Source organism: Mycteria americana, chromosome 1 (genome assembly GCF_035582795.1).
Source record: "Mycteria americana isolate JAX WOST 10 ecotype Jacksonville Zoo and Gardens chromosome 1, USCA_MyAme_1.0, whole genome shotgun sequence".
Lineage (NCBI taxonomy): Eukaryota > Metazoa > Chordata > Aves > Ciconiiformes > Ciconiidae > Mycteria > Mycteria americana.
This window is the reverse complement of record NC_134365.1, coordinates 13,915,875-13,931,607: the sequence shown is the minus strand read 5'-3', so window position 1 is coordinate 13,931,607 and position 15,733 is coordinate 13,915,875. Positions and strand designations below refer to the sequence as shown.

General features: G+C 36.7%; 1 protein-coding gene across 1 annotated transcript in view; it reads left to right on the top strand.

Moving 5' to 3' along the window:
- PTPN12 (protein tyrosine phosphatase non-receptor type 12) overlaps window positions 1–15,733 on the top strand; it is an 85,169-nt gene that overhangs the window by 50,724 nt on the left and 18,712 nt on the right. The window contains exons 9-12 of the mRNA XM_075490991.1: window positions 1,215–1,281; window positions 1,908–1,985; window positions 2,085–2,183; window positions 13,362–13,447. Of these exons, the coding sequence (XP_075347106.1) occupies window positions 1,215–1,281; window positions 1,908–1,985; window positions 2,085–2,183; window positions 13,362–13,447 (330 nt within the window). The remainder of the gene's footprint in view (window positions 1–1,214; window positions 1,282–1,907; window positions 1,986–2,084; window positions 2,184–13,361; window positions 13,448–15,733) is intronic.

Here is a 15,733-nt window from a genome sequence, read left to right as displayed (position 1 = left end):
GAAAGGGAAACTGTTTTGTGGTTCTTAAGACATTTAAATCCTCATTACGACAAAATAGACTTTGAAGATCATTGCAAATCAGATATGGGAGTGAAGGCTCCAGTCTCAATAGGAGAGACTACATAGCAGGTGCATCACTACCTAAGAACTTTTGTGTCTGTCTTCTGATATGACAAAAAAGGTCTCTAATCAGCAGGCTGTAGTTTCTGGTTGGTAAGTCTTTGCTTCTGAGCAGCAGTTTCCTCTTTGACCTGAAATTTGGCTAACAGAAGGACTGTTGAAACTAAACTGCCATGAAAGTGTTTTGGTGAATTGACAGTTTCTGACAATTTCTCTGGAAATTTCTTGCCTATGATATTTGATACTTTTTTAAGCAACAAAAGTTAATGTGTTACATGTCAGAAAAACTGAATTCTGAATTATAAGCCAGGAAATGTTAAATCGTTGGGGCTTATTAACTCTTTAGAGCTTGGTTGTTCTCTTAAAGCGTATAGAAATCTACTGTCTTTCACTGCATTCTTTTTTAACTTGTCACTCTAAGTAATTGAGGTCTAAACCCATAAAAAACTTTCTTAGCTGTGAAAATCTGTTTCACTTTGTCCTGTTTCTCTTGAATGTCAATACAGTTGTGAAGGTTGGTTCTTTACAGCTGTATAATTATAATGTAATAAATATGCATGCATTATAACTCTTTTATGTGTAGAATAGAGAAATTCATACTATTAGGAAGAATAAATGTGATAGTTCACTGCCATTTTTTATAACTTTCAGATTTAAATTTTTTAGATAAAAAGCAGAAAATACAGATATAATAAATCAGAAAAATGTGGGAAGTCTTTAAATGTATTCTGTTCTGCCATTTAACATATCTATCATTAAACTTTGACAAAATCCCTACTGTTGAAGCAGTGGTAACTAGGAATAGTGTGATGAAAGAGGCAATAAAAATGTCAGCATTGAAGCATCTTTCATGATTGCAGTTCCAATTGGCTATGAAAAGCTTGCATTAAAAACTTCAGTGCTCCATTTTGCATTTTGCACTGCTAATTTTTTTATTTTTAAGACACTGTAATGTCAGGTTGAGTGAGCTTAAAATGATAGTTGAGGGATTTTGATATATCTTTTTTCACATGGACTCTGGAAATATAAAGCTTATAGTGTGTTTTTAACAAATAATAATAATTTCTAACACACCTAACTGTTTATGTTCATAGTGCAGGGTGTGGAAGAACAGGAGCCATCTGTGCCATAGATTATACATGGAATTTGCTTAAAGCTGGGGTAAGGAATCTTAAAAGAAGAAATTTTGTGGCATTCCATCATTTCATAACAGTGGTTGATTGAGCTCCCAAATGTTCTAAAATAGTGAAATGTTTAAGATGTTCTGGAACTCCTTTGACAGGTTGGATGTTTAGTTTCATTGCATTCATGCTTTAGTATGAACTTACTTTCCTTTGACAGCAAGTTTTTATCTTAAAAAAAGTCACTGTAAAATTCTAATTTTTTAAAAATATATTTCAATATAAAGTGATTTTGAATTCTGCTTTTTCAATGTCTCTGCTTAATCTTGCAGCTCCTAAAGCCTGATATTTCATATATACAGGGATAACTTCATTCTGGGGTTTTTAGGTTATGAAGCATCATTAATGTTGCAGTGTCATATTAATGCTTTAATTGGATGTCTCATTTTCAGAATACTTGAAATGCTCTCATCTGGTCTAAATCAAATGTTTAAAACCAGTTCTGGAGAGGAATTGCTTTTTAAAAGAAATTTTGAATAGCTGCAATGTGGAAAGAACAGATTGGCTTTACCTACAAAAGTTAAACATACTTTTGAATGTCTAACTGCCAGAACAGCAACAGGAAAGCTGTTATGTCAATGTAATTGGCTTCCTTCTATATTTCAGAAAATACCTGAAGAATTCAATGTATTTAATTTAATACAGGAAATGAGGACACAAAGGCATTCTGCAGTGCAGACAAAGGTATAGTTTGTTTTAAAATGAATCTTTATCATATGATAATATACCATCATTCTTTGTAAAGATCTCATGCACTAATTTTTATCTGGTAACCTACTATAGGAGCAGTATGAACTTGTCCATCGAGCCATAGCACAACTGTTTGAAAAGCAACTGCAAAAATACGAAAGTTGTGCAGACTGGAAGATTGCAGATGGAGTGGTATGTGTCTTTCCCATATGAGTTTTAATCAGTTGTAGCTGTTAGGTTCTGATCAAGATGTTCCTTTAAAGTCTAATTTTTAAAGTTAAGTGTTCAATGGTGTTAAGGCACATACAGAACTTGTTTGGACTACAAGTGGTTTTTACTGAGTAGGGACAACTAGGCTGTACTCAACTTACAGTGAGGGCTTGGTTGTAAAAGTTGAGTCAGATGATGGAAGGAATATTTACCGCATATACCAAATGCAATTGCAATGTGGGAAGCAATAGAAAGAATTCTAGTATGGATGAAATGCAGGACTTCAACTCAACATTTAAATTGAGAAATGTGCCCTTACCTTGGTGAGGTAGCAATAGTTGACAGCTGATCTGTTGCTTTGATTGGCAGTACTTACCCCAGTTCTGACATATTGGCAGCAAATGAAATTTTGTCAAAGCCTGACCTTCTGCAAATTACTTGTTAAGCAGTATGATAAAAAAATAAACACACATGTGTATGTGTGTAGATATGAATTCTATCTGATCTATGTTTAGGTTAAACTCTTGAAAGGAAAAACTTCATTGAAGTTTTCTTTTCTTCCTTCCCCCCAGTGTGGTGTTGGGCCCAATTTTAAACCAGTAGATAAGCATTGATCTGACTGTTCAGCTGAGACCTGGATATTACATGCTGTTGCATACTGCCTTGGTCTTGGCCCAACACAGCCTTGATGTTGAGCAGGGCTGGCAATGAATGATCTTTTTAAGTTTTCATATCGTGTTGAAGTACTGTTTGCACTGGAACAGATTGAGGGAAAGAAAAATAACTTAAAAATGCCTTTTTCAGGAAGCTTCACGTTCTACCCTTTTAACAAAGGAAAAAAAAACTTGGAAAAATAATATTCTTCTTTGGTAATCATGGTATTTGAGGATTTGTCTGTCTGTCCTTCCACTTGAAATTTCATGTCCCCTAGGTTTTTTCCTTTTTTTATGTTCAGATATGTTTTCTTGGCTATTAGTGGGGCACTATGTGAAAAATGACATTTTGGAACACTATATTGTCTCTCTCTCCCCCACAGTCCAGAACTGCGTACCACCCTTTATCCTTGGACTGTGTTTTGTTTATTCAGTTATTTTATCTGTCCCTTCAGGACCTAATTGGTGTAGGCTCTATAGCTCTCTAGAGGGAGTATAAGTAGTATCTTCAGGACCCTTTGAAATATCTGGAAGCAATTTTAAATCTGCCTTTACTAATAGTAATAAGCATCCCTTTAATTTTAGGCATTTAGTTGTTCTATACTGTGCTTTCTAAGAAGTCTGAAATGTTTTTAATTCTTGGAAAAAAGACATATACCCTTCTATTAACTCCTAAGAATTTATATCAGTTCATGCAGTAGTTCTGAGGTCTTTAGTCATGACAAGAAACCTGATGGACTAAATGGACTATGAATAGGGCAGGCTGTTTTAATTTGTTATAGATTTGATCTTCAGCCTAGCTGGTCTGTGAATTTTCATTTTATTTCTGAGCATGATAGGGTTTGGAATATGCAGATTTATTAGCTTTGTACAGAAGTGATTCCTAATTACTTGAGTTTTGGTCATAAAATAATAGGCAGATCAGTCTACCATATGTTCTGGTTATTTAACTTTGATCTGACCTGTGCCTGCACTCTTACATAGAATCAAAAATGTCTCTTATTATTTACATGTATTCCAGAACATCTGAATAAGGAGGTGACACAGTATGCTGATACTATGTCTGTAACAAAGGCAAGTGCTGTCTGTAGCACATTTTATGAGATTTGAGTGGCTGAGTAATAAAACAAGAGCAAATAGATTATGGGTAGGTAGTGTGCATGGGGGTGAGACAGGGAGAAATCCCAACTGTGAATATGCAGTGATGGAGTGTGAGTTTTGAGTTTTGCTTGCATATGATCTTGGTTATAATCAATAAGTTGTAAAGGAAATTGAATTTTAGCAATTATTTGGAAACTAATAAGAGCAGAGAACGTAATGTCATTGTGCGGGTACCTTGCTACTTGAATACTGTCTGCAGGTCTGGTCTGCTTATCTCAAAAGCATATTACAGAATTCAAGCATTAAAAATTTGGACAAGGATCAAAGGTGTCAGAAGGCTCTGTCTAAAGAACAACCAGATTGAGCTGGAAAAGAAATGGCTGAAGTTAGATATGATAGAGGCTAAGTAACAGTGAAAAGCTGATTTCTGTTAACCTTTTCTAAAGGGTATCAATGAGACCTGGCAGACTTAATATAAAAGGAGATAGTTCTTTATGCAACATGAAACTGCAGAGCTCCTTGCAGCTGAAAGCTTGTAGCTTTGAGGTGAATATCTCATCATCTTGGAATCTCCTTCCGTGAATTTGCCCAACCTCTGACCTATGGAATTCCAGAGTTGCAAACTGTTGGAGAACATCCTAGGGGGAAGGATCCCTGCATGCCTGCTCTGTCCTTATTCTTCCCTGTAAGTTTCCTTTTAGTCACTGCTGGAAACAGGACAAAATGAATCTTTCAGTCTGAGTAGGTACAGCGTTTTTTGCATTAGGAAATGATGCTTCTTTATGTTGTAGCTTGAACATTGCGGGGGGGGGGGGGAACTCTCATAGGTAAAGAGTCCCCGTATCTAAAAATTTGGTACTTAAATTTGCTACTATTCATTTGTTAGCCAGGAAATCTTCCTTCAGGGAATTAACTGGTGCAGGTTTAACTTCTGTTTTGGTTTTATAAGGTAGTCTTCTGCCTCACATATCTGGTTAAATATCTGCTTGTATCTTTAACCCGATTCTTAAAACTTTGAGGCTCACTTGAGATGGTGTTTTTGCTGTTCTGAAAAAGCTCCCTTTTTTCCTCTGAGGGTGTTATGTAGCATCTGTTGTATATAACATCTGTTTTTCCCCAGAAATGTTGTAGTTAGTTTTTTAACTAAGGTACATCCCAGAATGTTTGTTTGGTTTTTAAAAGGAAACAAACTCTGATGCAGAAAGCTTTCAAATAACTTTATTAAATATAATGTAATATCCTAAGGTTCCTTCCCAGATCTTACTCTGCCTGCAGATGCTACAGCAACTGTGGAATCGTGTACATGTGAAGGGTTTTAATTATGTTCAGTGGAAACAATTCCAAATAAAAGAATGTGCTTACTTTCAATATATTACTATTAGTTATATAGGAGATACTACTGAACTGACGAGGAAATTTTCTTTCACCTTTTATTTATTATATTTTGATTGTACTCTGAAGAGTTGGAGCACTCTGTAGGGTTGGTTTCATGGTTTTGTTGTCCAATTGCTTTTCCTATTCCAAGCAGTGTTTGAAATGAATTGAGTTACCTAAGCTTTGTGAGCAGCGTTTGCCAGTAACATCACAGTAAAAAGTTAATCTGATTGGCAACGAGTAGCATTTTTCATAGGGAAGTAGCCTAGACGCAATCCTGAACATGTGTTCTTGTGAGCTTGCCAACTTTGCCCTGCTGGAAACAATACTGTAAAAAGTCAACAAAAAAACGCATGCAGTGTTTGAAAATAGATTTATAATAGGGTTAGAATTTCTATTAGTATTTGATAGAAGGATTCAAAACCATGTAGAAAATGCACATATGATATAGTATAATGTAGTAATTGTGTACTCTTACCATACAGTTATACGTATTGTGAATGTATAGAACTGTAAATGTGCTTAAAATAATACTAAGTATGTAAATGAAATTATATGAAGAAAAGCTTTCTTCAGATACCAGATAGAGTACTTTCAACAGTCCCCACAGTAGCCAAATTTCAGGGCAGAGGTGGAATTGCTGCTCAGAAGCAGTCTTCTGACAAGAAAAGACTCAGGTGCTAGATTTGATAATCAGAACTATTTTTTTCTCTTCCCCTCCCCCCCCAGTTGTAGGACTTTTAAATTATCAAACAATTAAATTGGAACTGAGTCTTAGCTCCCTTCCCACTGAAACTCTTGATCATATTGTCCTGTATTTGGAGTCATTAACTGTCTGCTTCTCTCCATCATTTTTTTTTTTTTAGTACTGCTGTGAAATTATTACACTTGGGTTTGTGTTTGGAAGCTTTAAAACATATTTGAGTGATTAGTCTTGATCATCTGATAAGATCAGTCAGATTTGTATCAGAATATTTTGAGTTACTTGAGAGGCATTTCCATGATCTGAAGTGAACCATGGTTGTCTTGGAAAGTCTGAATCAGATGGAATTCCATCAAGTTGGATGTTCTGTATGTAGAAAAAGGAACAAAGTTTACTATCTCTTTAAAAATATTTTGCATTGAATATTGTGTCTTGACAATAACAAGCATGTTACAGTACTGCAAGTCCATGTTTTACCCTTATCCACTAATAGAAGCTTGTATTAATAAACACTTTCTCCAAAATATGGCATTGCTAGTGCTTTCAAGTATCTCTTGCATTTCTTCCTGTAAAAGTGACAGAATTCTGTTGCTGCAGTTTATTGCATTTTCAGAAGCTGTGGAGGAATCGGCTGCTATAAGAATAATGTTGTTACTCAAAATTTTAGTGGTTTGGAAACTCTTAAGTGAAAAGACTTTGTTGTTCAAATTCTGTTCGCTCTTTTGCAGCTTGGAAAGAGATTTTTGGCCACTGTAGCATTCTAAAAAAATCATATGTGTCTTCAGAGACACTTATCTTGTTTGCCTATGCTTGGAAAGCTTTATTTAATCTGAGTCTTTTGAGTGTATCATTTCAGTCTGAAATATTATCTTTTTATCTACTGATGCTCTGTGGTTCCCATGCTGCTTTATGATAAGGGCAAAAGGAATGCCTCAGTTCCTTTTAAGGGAAACGATGAGATTACTTCTGGAAGAGTCTTTGCAGTAAATTTGCTAGTACTTTACCAGTACAGAAAGCTTCTGAATGACATTAAATGTTTCCACTGTGAGTTCCAAAAGAAAATTATGCATTGCAATTCCTGAGTAAAAGGTTTTTGTATTGTACACTGCGATTTCACGGGCATTGCCTAAAACTGTGATCCTCTATTTGCTCAAAGTTAGTGACAGCTCCATTTGGTGATTCAGCCATTGGAGCAAGTAGGTGGGGAAAAGACCCACACTTGGGAGATGATAGCACAATTCAAGTTTCCTTAGCAAGTTGAATTCAGGCACTGCATCTGCCATGAGAATTCCTTGTTCCTTTGTTCCTCTGCATTACCACAGGAACATGAGTTACTCTGTATTGTTGTAGACTAGATGTAATCTACACTTCTAAGTATCTGACTTTACAGTCTTTTAATTTGTTAATGTAGTCTTTCATAGATATACACACATTTCATATATATACATATGTGTGTGTGTAATTTAATAGAATACCTAGAAATTCCTAACTATGAGCATTTCCACTTGATCTGAGTAGCTGCTCCCTCAAATCAACGAGGACATTGGAACTCAAGCTGTTCAGCAGTTGATGCATATAGAGGCAAAGGTTGAAGAAAGCTCCTGTTCTTTTGTTTACCCACGTATTGTTAATGCTTCTGTTTTCTTATAGTGAGAAGTCTGCCACAATAGGGTAGGTATCTTCTGAAAGAAAACAGGGTGCTGCACTGAACACTTATTTAATTGACTGAATTGCACATTTGTTAATCTATTTTTTAAAAAAAATAATTCTATGTGATGACCCTTGTGAACTACGTATGTTGTCCTGGTTTTTCTAAGCTGATATTTTTAAAATTGTATTCTGCCCGAGAATGCAACATCTGTCTAGAGAAGCAAGAGAGTGTTGGCTGATGCCAATAAGCTGTGATTAGGAAGGCTGGAAGGCTTTTTCTTAATACTGCCATCTGCTCTTCTCAACGGATGAGGTCATCCCAGTGAGATACCCTACATTCACTTTTACAGTTGAGCTTCCTCTGTTCTGCGCCATGCTAGTTGTTCTACGTGTTTGCCAATTCACTTATTTTGATCTATGACAGAAGGGGAAATCTGTGAGTTGGTACCACTCAAGGTTGCTCCAAATACCAGTTGTTCACTGTCTCTTGTGACAGAGAACTGAGAAGTAGCAGACTTGCTCTGAGAGTTCAGCAAGCAGTATTTCTTCGGTTAAAAACAAGAAGAAATCTAGGAGTAACTGAGCACAATTACTTAAAAATGCTGCAGCAGCATAAAGTTGATATGAGTACTGTTTTCTTTCCTGCATGGGTTAGTGCATTTGGTTGCTGCCTCAAACTTTTATCATCTTCAAACTTTGAAGTAAAAATCTTTCACTTAATGGGGAATGAGTTGTCTAAAAGTAAATGAAGCCTTCACAGAAACATCAGTCGGTTGAGCTAATTAGCAAAGTAGTGAAGTGCCTCTTTTTTGGTGACAATAATTACTGTAACATTCTTGCTCCTGATTTAATGTGACTAGAACGGAGTGAACTGATCCTGATTTTAACCTAATGCAGAAGTGAAAGCTTTTGAACACGTATCTGCCTGAAGCCTGCCCAGTGTATGAAGTTGGGATAACCACTGACTTCTCTTCTGGGGTTGAATTTAAAAGTACCATTTTGTGTGTGTGTGTTTTGGGTTTTTTTGTTTGTTTGTTTTAATTTTTAAGGCATTGGTTTTGTAAACTCTCTGTGGTTGTGTATGTGCCTCAGACATTTGAGTTTACACACATTTTTGCAAGGTATATCCGTACTTTTTTTACTAGTAGCAAAAATGGCAGTGCTTCTTCAGCTACTTCTGCCTGTCTCAACTAGCAACAGCTTCTTACTGTATACATAGAGTTTAAAAAACCTTTGACATCTGTTAGCTTTTTTAATAGGCTTTTTCTTCTGCCTGGGAGAAAAGCATATCTTGGAAAACATTCAGTTCACAAACACTTCACTTTACAAGTGTAGAAGGACAGGGATGCAGCTGCTGGTTTGTTTTCTGGACAAGTTAGTCTACACCACAGCCAACAGGCACACCCTTTCCCTTGCCAGTACCTTTTAGAAAACTGAGTGCATAAATAAGAAATCTGTTCCTCAAAAATTCTGTGCTGGCGGAACTGAACTGGAGTACTTTTCTGATCTGTTGTAGGATGGAGAAGTTGGTGGTAAAGGGGAGGAACTCCACCTGTGGAATCTCAGTCTTTCTAATATCTCTCTGCCTTATGAAACTTGGATGTGCTGTGGTGCTGAAACAAGGCGAGCATCCCGCTCTGTTCTCAGGATGCAGTAGCATTAGTTCCTAACTCTAGTTGCTAGTACTTACAATTTGCTAGTACTACTATAACATCAAAGCTTTTAATGCTATCCATAGTAATGACTACATATGGGAGAGATTCAGAGTTTACTTTGCAGAACTCAGGGAAACTGGGAGGAACATGACACACCCATTGTTGTGGAGCAGCACACCCAAGTGCTGCTGTTGGATACTGTGAGCCTCAGCATATTTGGCACCAACCTTTGGAATGGTACTCTGCCTGAATGAAGGCAATAAAATTCATTTTCATGTATGTTAAGGGCAAAAGAGTCTGTACAGTCTCCCATTACCTGATGTCAAAAAGCTGGAAATCGCTTTTCTGCATATTTGAGAGGAGGCTGGTAGAGGGGTTGGATGTCCATGTCCCATGGTAATGTTTCATTCCATCAATGTCTAGAAAAAAATACGAGTTTTTCTTTTTAAATTAGCATGTCTGCAGTAGTTTGCAGCTAGATTTTAAAAGTTCTTTGAGCCCTTAATGTTTTTCAGTAAGTCATGGAAAACTGACAAAGGACTTAAAAGGGTACCTTTGTTCCTAGATAAAATAACAAGGTCCTGCATTTACTTTACGGATCAAGCATAGCATTCATAATACTTCACTTTTTTTTTTTTTAAATATCTCATTAGCCGTTTTTGTCATTCTACTTTTTTGGACAGTGACTTTTTGGACACTATATCTTGATGACAGCACTTTTTGCTGAGAATGATTGTTAAGGTAGTGCTGATGCAATAAATCTCTGAAGGTGTTTGACTTGCAACCAATGTTGTTTATTAAGAAGCTAGAATGATACAAACCCCAGTACATTAAATGTATTAAAACTTAGTTCACAATACACTTCGAGAGCCAACGAGTGGATAATAATGCTAGTTCAGTAAGGTACAACATGATTAGTTGACCTGATATAGCTATTAGTTTTTTATGCATTACCCCAGGAAAACCAAAAATCACTATTAATAGAAGTAACAGAGACTTAAAGAAACAGGGTATTGAGATATAAATACAAAAATATCTGAGCTATTTGGCAAGTTGAGCAAGAGTCTGCTTTAATGTTGCAAAACATAAAGGCTCAGACCTGGAAACAAAAAGGGGCAGAATTTTGTTTGGAATGGAGGCTTTGCATGTGGTCTACATGTCTAAGCTCCAAATGTAGTCAGTGGGGCCAACTGATCTGTTACTTTCATCCCCAGCTTACTGGCTGTCGCTTACTGGTGGATAAAAAGCTGGACATGACCTGGCAATGTGCCCTCGCAGCCCAGAAAGCCAACTGTATCCTGGGCTGCACCACAAGAAGCATGGCCAGCAGGTCGAGGGAGGTGATTCTGCCCCTCTACTCCACTCTGGTGAGACTCCAGCTCTGGAGTCCTCAGCACAGGAAGGACTTGGGCCTGTTGGAGCAGGTCCAGAGAAGGGCCACAAAAATGATCAGAGGGATGGAATACCTCTCCTATGAAGAAAGGCTGAGAGAGTTGGGAGTTGTTCAGCCTGGAGAAGACAAGGTTCCAGGGCGACCTTACTGCAGCCTTTCAATACTTAAAAGGGGGCTTATAAGAAAGATGGGGATAGACTTTTTAGCAGGGCCTGTTGCACTAGGACAAGAGGTAACAGTTTTAAACTAGAAGAGGGTAGATTTAGACTAGATATAAGGAAGACATTTTTTATGATCAGGGTGATGAAATATTGGCGCAGATTGCCCAGGGAAGTGGTAAGTGTCCCATCCCTGGAAACATTCAAGGAGGGCCTCTGAGCAAGTTGGACGGGGCTCTGAGCAACCTGATGTAGTTGAAGATGTCCCTGCTCATTGCAGGGGGGTTGGACTAGATGACCTTTAAATGTCCCTTCCAACCCAAAGGATTCTATGATTCTATGAAAACCAGCCAAGCTTGGCTGACTGCAATGGGAGCTTCAGTTGTGGTCATCTAAATGTAAGTGGCTTTTATCTGCTAATTGACTCTCACTCAAAAAAAAAAACAAAAACAAAAACAAAACAAACCACCAAACCAAAAAACTTGATAGTTACAGCCAGTTGTCAGCAGGACAATTAACTCCCTGTGCAATTTGTCTGAAAGGGCTAACACAAGCCATTGATATAGGAACAATAGGGCATTTTTGCTGGAGTACTTCTGGAATATTGTATTGGACAGCTAGTTAATGGAGGAGGTTAGTGAAGAACAATAAGAAAGATTAAAAGATTTAATTTTTTTCTTCACAGGAAAAGCTTCACTTGGTACACTGAGGAATAGAATCTGATAATAGACTCTTCACACTAGCAGACAGTGATATGATAACTGTTTTAAGACTAGTAGTAGAAATTAAAAACATGTAACTAATGAATCTAAATGTAAGTGAAGGTAGTTAGCTGTTGAGATAACTTAGTTATGGTTTATCTTCCACAGTTGAAAATGCTTACCAAATTCAAAAGCAACTATCACATTTGAAGCAGAAATTAACAGAATCTCCTTTTGTTTTGTAAGACCAGAGAAGGTCAGTCTCTTGTCACCCAATCTGAGCAGGTCAGCTGGCAGATAGTAGGCCCTGTTGCATGAACCTGATGCTTTGAAATACATTACACAGATTTGAGGTGTTTGTGGTTCTTTTTTAAAATTGCTTTTGAAAAGAAAACTCCTGCAAGAAAAGCTTTTGGGTAAAATACATGTTAAACTCAAGATAACACTTAAGGTCCTCCTTGGTTTTGTTGGATCTGTGGCGTGTATGGAAATGGTATATCAGCTTCAGACTCTTTCATGTTCTGTTTTTATTTTTATACATATACATTTATACATATTTGTACTGAGTCTGGCTGGGTTGGAGTTAATATTCTTCATAGCTGCTCCTGGGGTGCTGTGTTTTAGACTTGTGGCCAAAACAACGCTGATGACACACTAATGTTCCAGCTATTGCTGACCAGTGTTTGCACAGTGTCAACGCCACCTCTGTTTCTTACACTACCCTCCCAGTGAATAGACTGAGGGGTGCACAGGATGTTGGGAGGGGACCCAACCAGGCAGCTGGCCTGAACTAACCAAAGAGATATTCCATAACACCATATAACATCATGCTCAGCAGTAAAGAGGGAAAAGAGGGGGGGTTTGGTGAGGTTAGCCATCTTTTGCTCGGGAACTGGCTGGGCATAGGTCCACCTGTGGGAGGTGGTGAGTGATTGCTTTTGCATCACTTGTTTTGTTTGTTTTCTTTCTCTCTTCTCCCACTTCTCCTTTGCTTACTAAACAATTTTATCTTGACCCAGAAGTTTTCTTGCCTTTCCTTTTCCCGCTTTGGGGGTGGGGGGAAGGAGTGATTGGCTTTGTGGTGCTTAGCTGCCCACCAGGGTTTACCCACAACAATATTTTAGATGTATACGCATATAAATGTGTACGGATACATATATTTATAAAAATATACATATATAAAATACATCTCTTATTTATGGTCCTCCTAAAATGAAATAAAAATCTTCATGCTTTGCTGAGTAAGTTAAACTTCATTGTACACAAATGGGAGATGATTTGAAAGTGTTTCAGAACAATGCATTAAATCCTATCCACTTGTCAATTTACAGTAGCTGAAATTCTCATTTTCTTACTGCATTGTAGATTAGTCTTATCTTCAATGGACTGATTGTACAAGTGAAAATAATTAGACTGAAAAATAAATGCTTTCAATATGAATAATTTGGAGGGCATAAGGGAGCTTGCTCACTACTAACCTGAAAGATTAGCTTTTGAGAATTTTCTCTAGTGGATTATACAATTACATGCAAAACAAAATGTTTAGTCAGAAAAATTTTAAGTTGGATACACAAAATACAAAATAATACTGTGAATTTAGAGTAGAATTTAATCTGTATGTAATTTTGAAAGTGATCTCTATATGATAGCCAAAAATATGTAATATTGTCATATGTTATTTTCAAGTATTGTTCAGATCTTTGGACCTTACAGTTTAAGTATTGTGTGTATCAGCTTTACAGGCATGAATGAAAACTTTTTCTTTTAATTAGGATGAAAATAATACAGAGAATGCTGTCAGTTCTTCCGATGCTGAGAAACAGGATTCTCCTCCACCAAAGCCTCCACGGACCCGCAGGTAGTTAACTATATTAATACACTATTTTAAGCTGACATATTAACATGTTTCATAAATAAAAAGTAGAATAAAACTACTGATACTGTAAAGACTTTTAAGATGCACTTCTTTCTATTTATAAATAGAAATATACGTAATACATATAGAAGTCTTGTAATTGGCACTGTAAATATAAGCTTTAATATCTTTGCAAAGTATGTGTTTGAATATACCAGTCTTGCAATGACTACATGTGAGTAGAGAAGCATACCCCTTTAGTAGTCAGATATGTTAGATCTACTAGTACTCTAATTCTGCTAGGTGACAGCAAAACATATTTCAAAATAGTCTCAAATAATGACTGAACTCTCATTTTTGGAGGCAAAAACATAATGAAAAATATGCATTTATTCAAGAAAATGTTACCTCACAGACAAGTACTGCTATTGACTAGAGTATGCCAACAAAATGCTTTTCTTATTGAGAGGAAAAACTGGTCTCTCCAATGCTTTCATTCAACAGAGGAAAAAGAAAATCTTCTTCAGCTCTTAAAATACATAGACTTGACTTTAAGGAAGCCAAAAGTAAATCTGAACTAACAGATTCATCTGCCTAAAATGGGCACCCAACCTGAGTGTTAGACAGCTAAAGAAGCAGCTTGCCTGAAGTAAGTGCCTGAGTTCCCTAGCTAGTTTCTGGAAGGCTTATAGGACCTTTGGCAGGTGATCTTGCCTGTGTTACGTTGCCTGTAGTTAAATAGATATTTAAGGTAAGCACTTGGGTTTCCTAAAGTTGTAGAATGACATAAGAAACCACCAGCCAGTGGTTTAGCATAACTTTTAGTCATATAAGGAAAGTAGTTTTACTGCTTTAAAATATAATCAAACTGGAGTAGTGCGAGGTCAGGTCAGTAGTGGGAATTCCTATTCATTTGATACTTTAATGGTTAAAGGTAGAAGATGAGAATTAACCCTTTCTTTCCAGTACTGCATTTGGCAGGGTATGAATGATGTGGTAAAGTGAGCCCATTTTTGAGGGTCTATCAAGATGAGAGCAGTGATTATAAAATAAAATTAATTTTAAATCCTAAAATATTCTAGGTTTGGTAAAGGAGGAAGTTTAAATATGCGTGTATGTATATAGAAAAAATGTAATTGGACATAGAAAGCCATTTGAAAATTGGTGACTTAGAATGGGTAGCACTGTCTGTATATATTCAGTATTGCAACATCATTGTCTTGTCACAGGAATAAACATAGTTTAAAACTGGGTATGGAAGTGTTCCACTTTGTTATCAACTAGTAATTTGGACCAGATCTGGAATATTGCATGCAATTCTAACGCCCATTCTAATGAGGATATCAGAGAACTACCATAAATGGACCTATTGCTCTACTTCTTTAGTGGCCCCAGGGATGGTATTTGCAGTAAGATAACTTTGGAAATAATGTATGATAACCATTAATGATACAGTAGGATAAGAATATGAGTAGCTGTTGTAGTTAACTTAGCATTGGTTATGTCCAGCAGAAGTTAGAGAAAAATATGACATTGAAAGAGAGAGATGGAAATGGGTTGGGGTTTTTCACAAACAAATGGCACATTTTGTGCTATGTAGGTAATACCATTTTTACCTTATTTAGATTGATGGTAATGTGATTGTATTCAATGACGAAGATTAAGATGATGACAGAGGAGTCTGTTAACCTATGTTCACGATGAGTTCCAAGCTCTTCTTGAAACTTAGTCACTGAACTTAGATATGATTCCTGTCCAATAGGTAATATCCTTATTAGTGTTCCTCGAAATTATCTTAGGTGTACCTAGGTTTTTAACATTTTTATGTATTCATGTAATAATCATATATGCATAATTCATGTTTTAGCACACATCTGTTCTGTCTTGTCTGCATTGCATTGTTCTTTACTTGCTGCATTATTAAGTGAAAATCTTTTAATCTCTCTTAAAATTTGGTCTCTTTTGGGCCTGCTTCCATAAACCCATACTTTCCCATCTGTCAGCACTGGCAGGAAGATTGGTTTCTTAGAGGTGAATAAATGGAAGCTTTTTAGCAAAGCTGTTGTCTTTTTCAAATTGAGATTATTTTTGAAAAACAATTAATTACACCCCTCATGGAAGAAGCTTCTGAGGAAAGACTTTATTTGCTATTAGTCACATCTGCTCAGAATACCCACTAATGAGCATGTTTTTTCTTGATGTGGGAGGTAATTTTACGAATCTGCAGCCTGATTCAGTCAGGACTTGGAGCCAGGTTTTGCGTATTGTGGATGCTCTGGCATAGGTTGA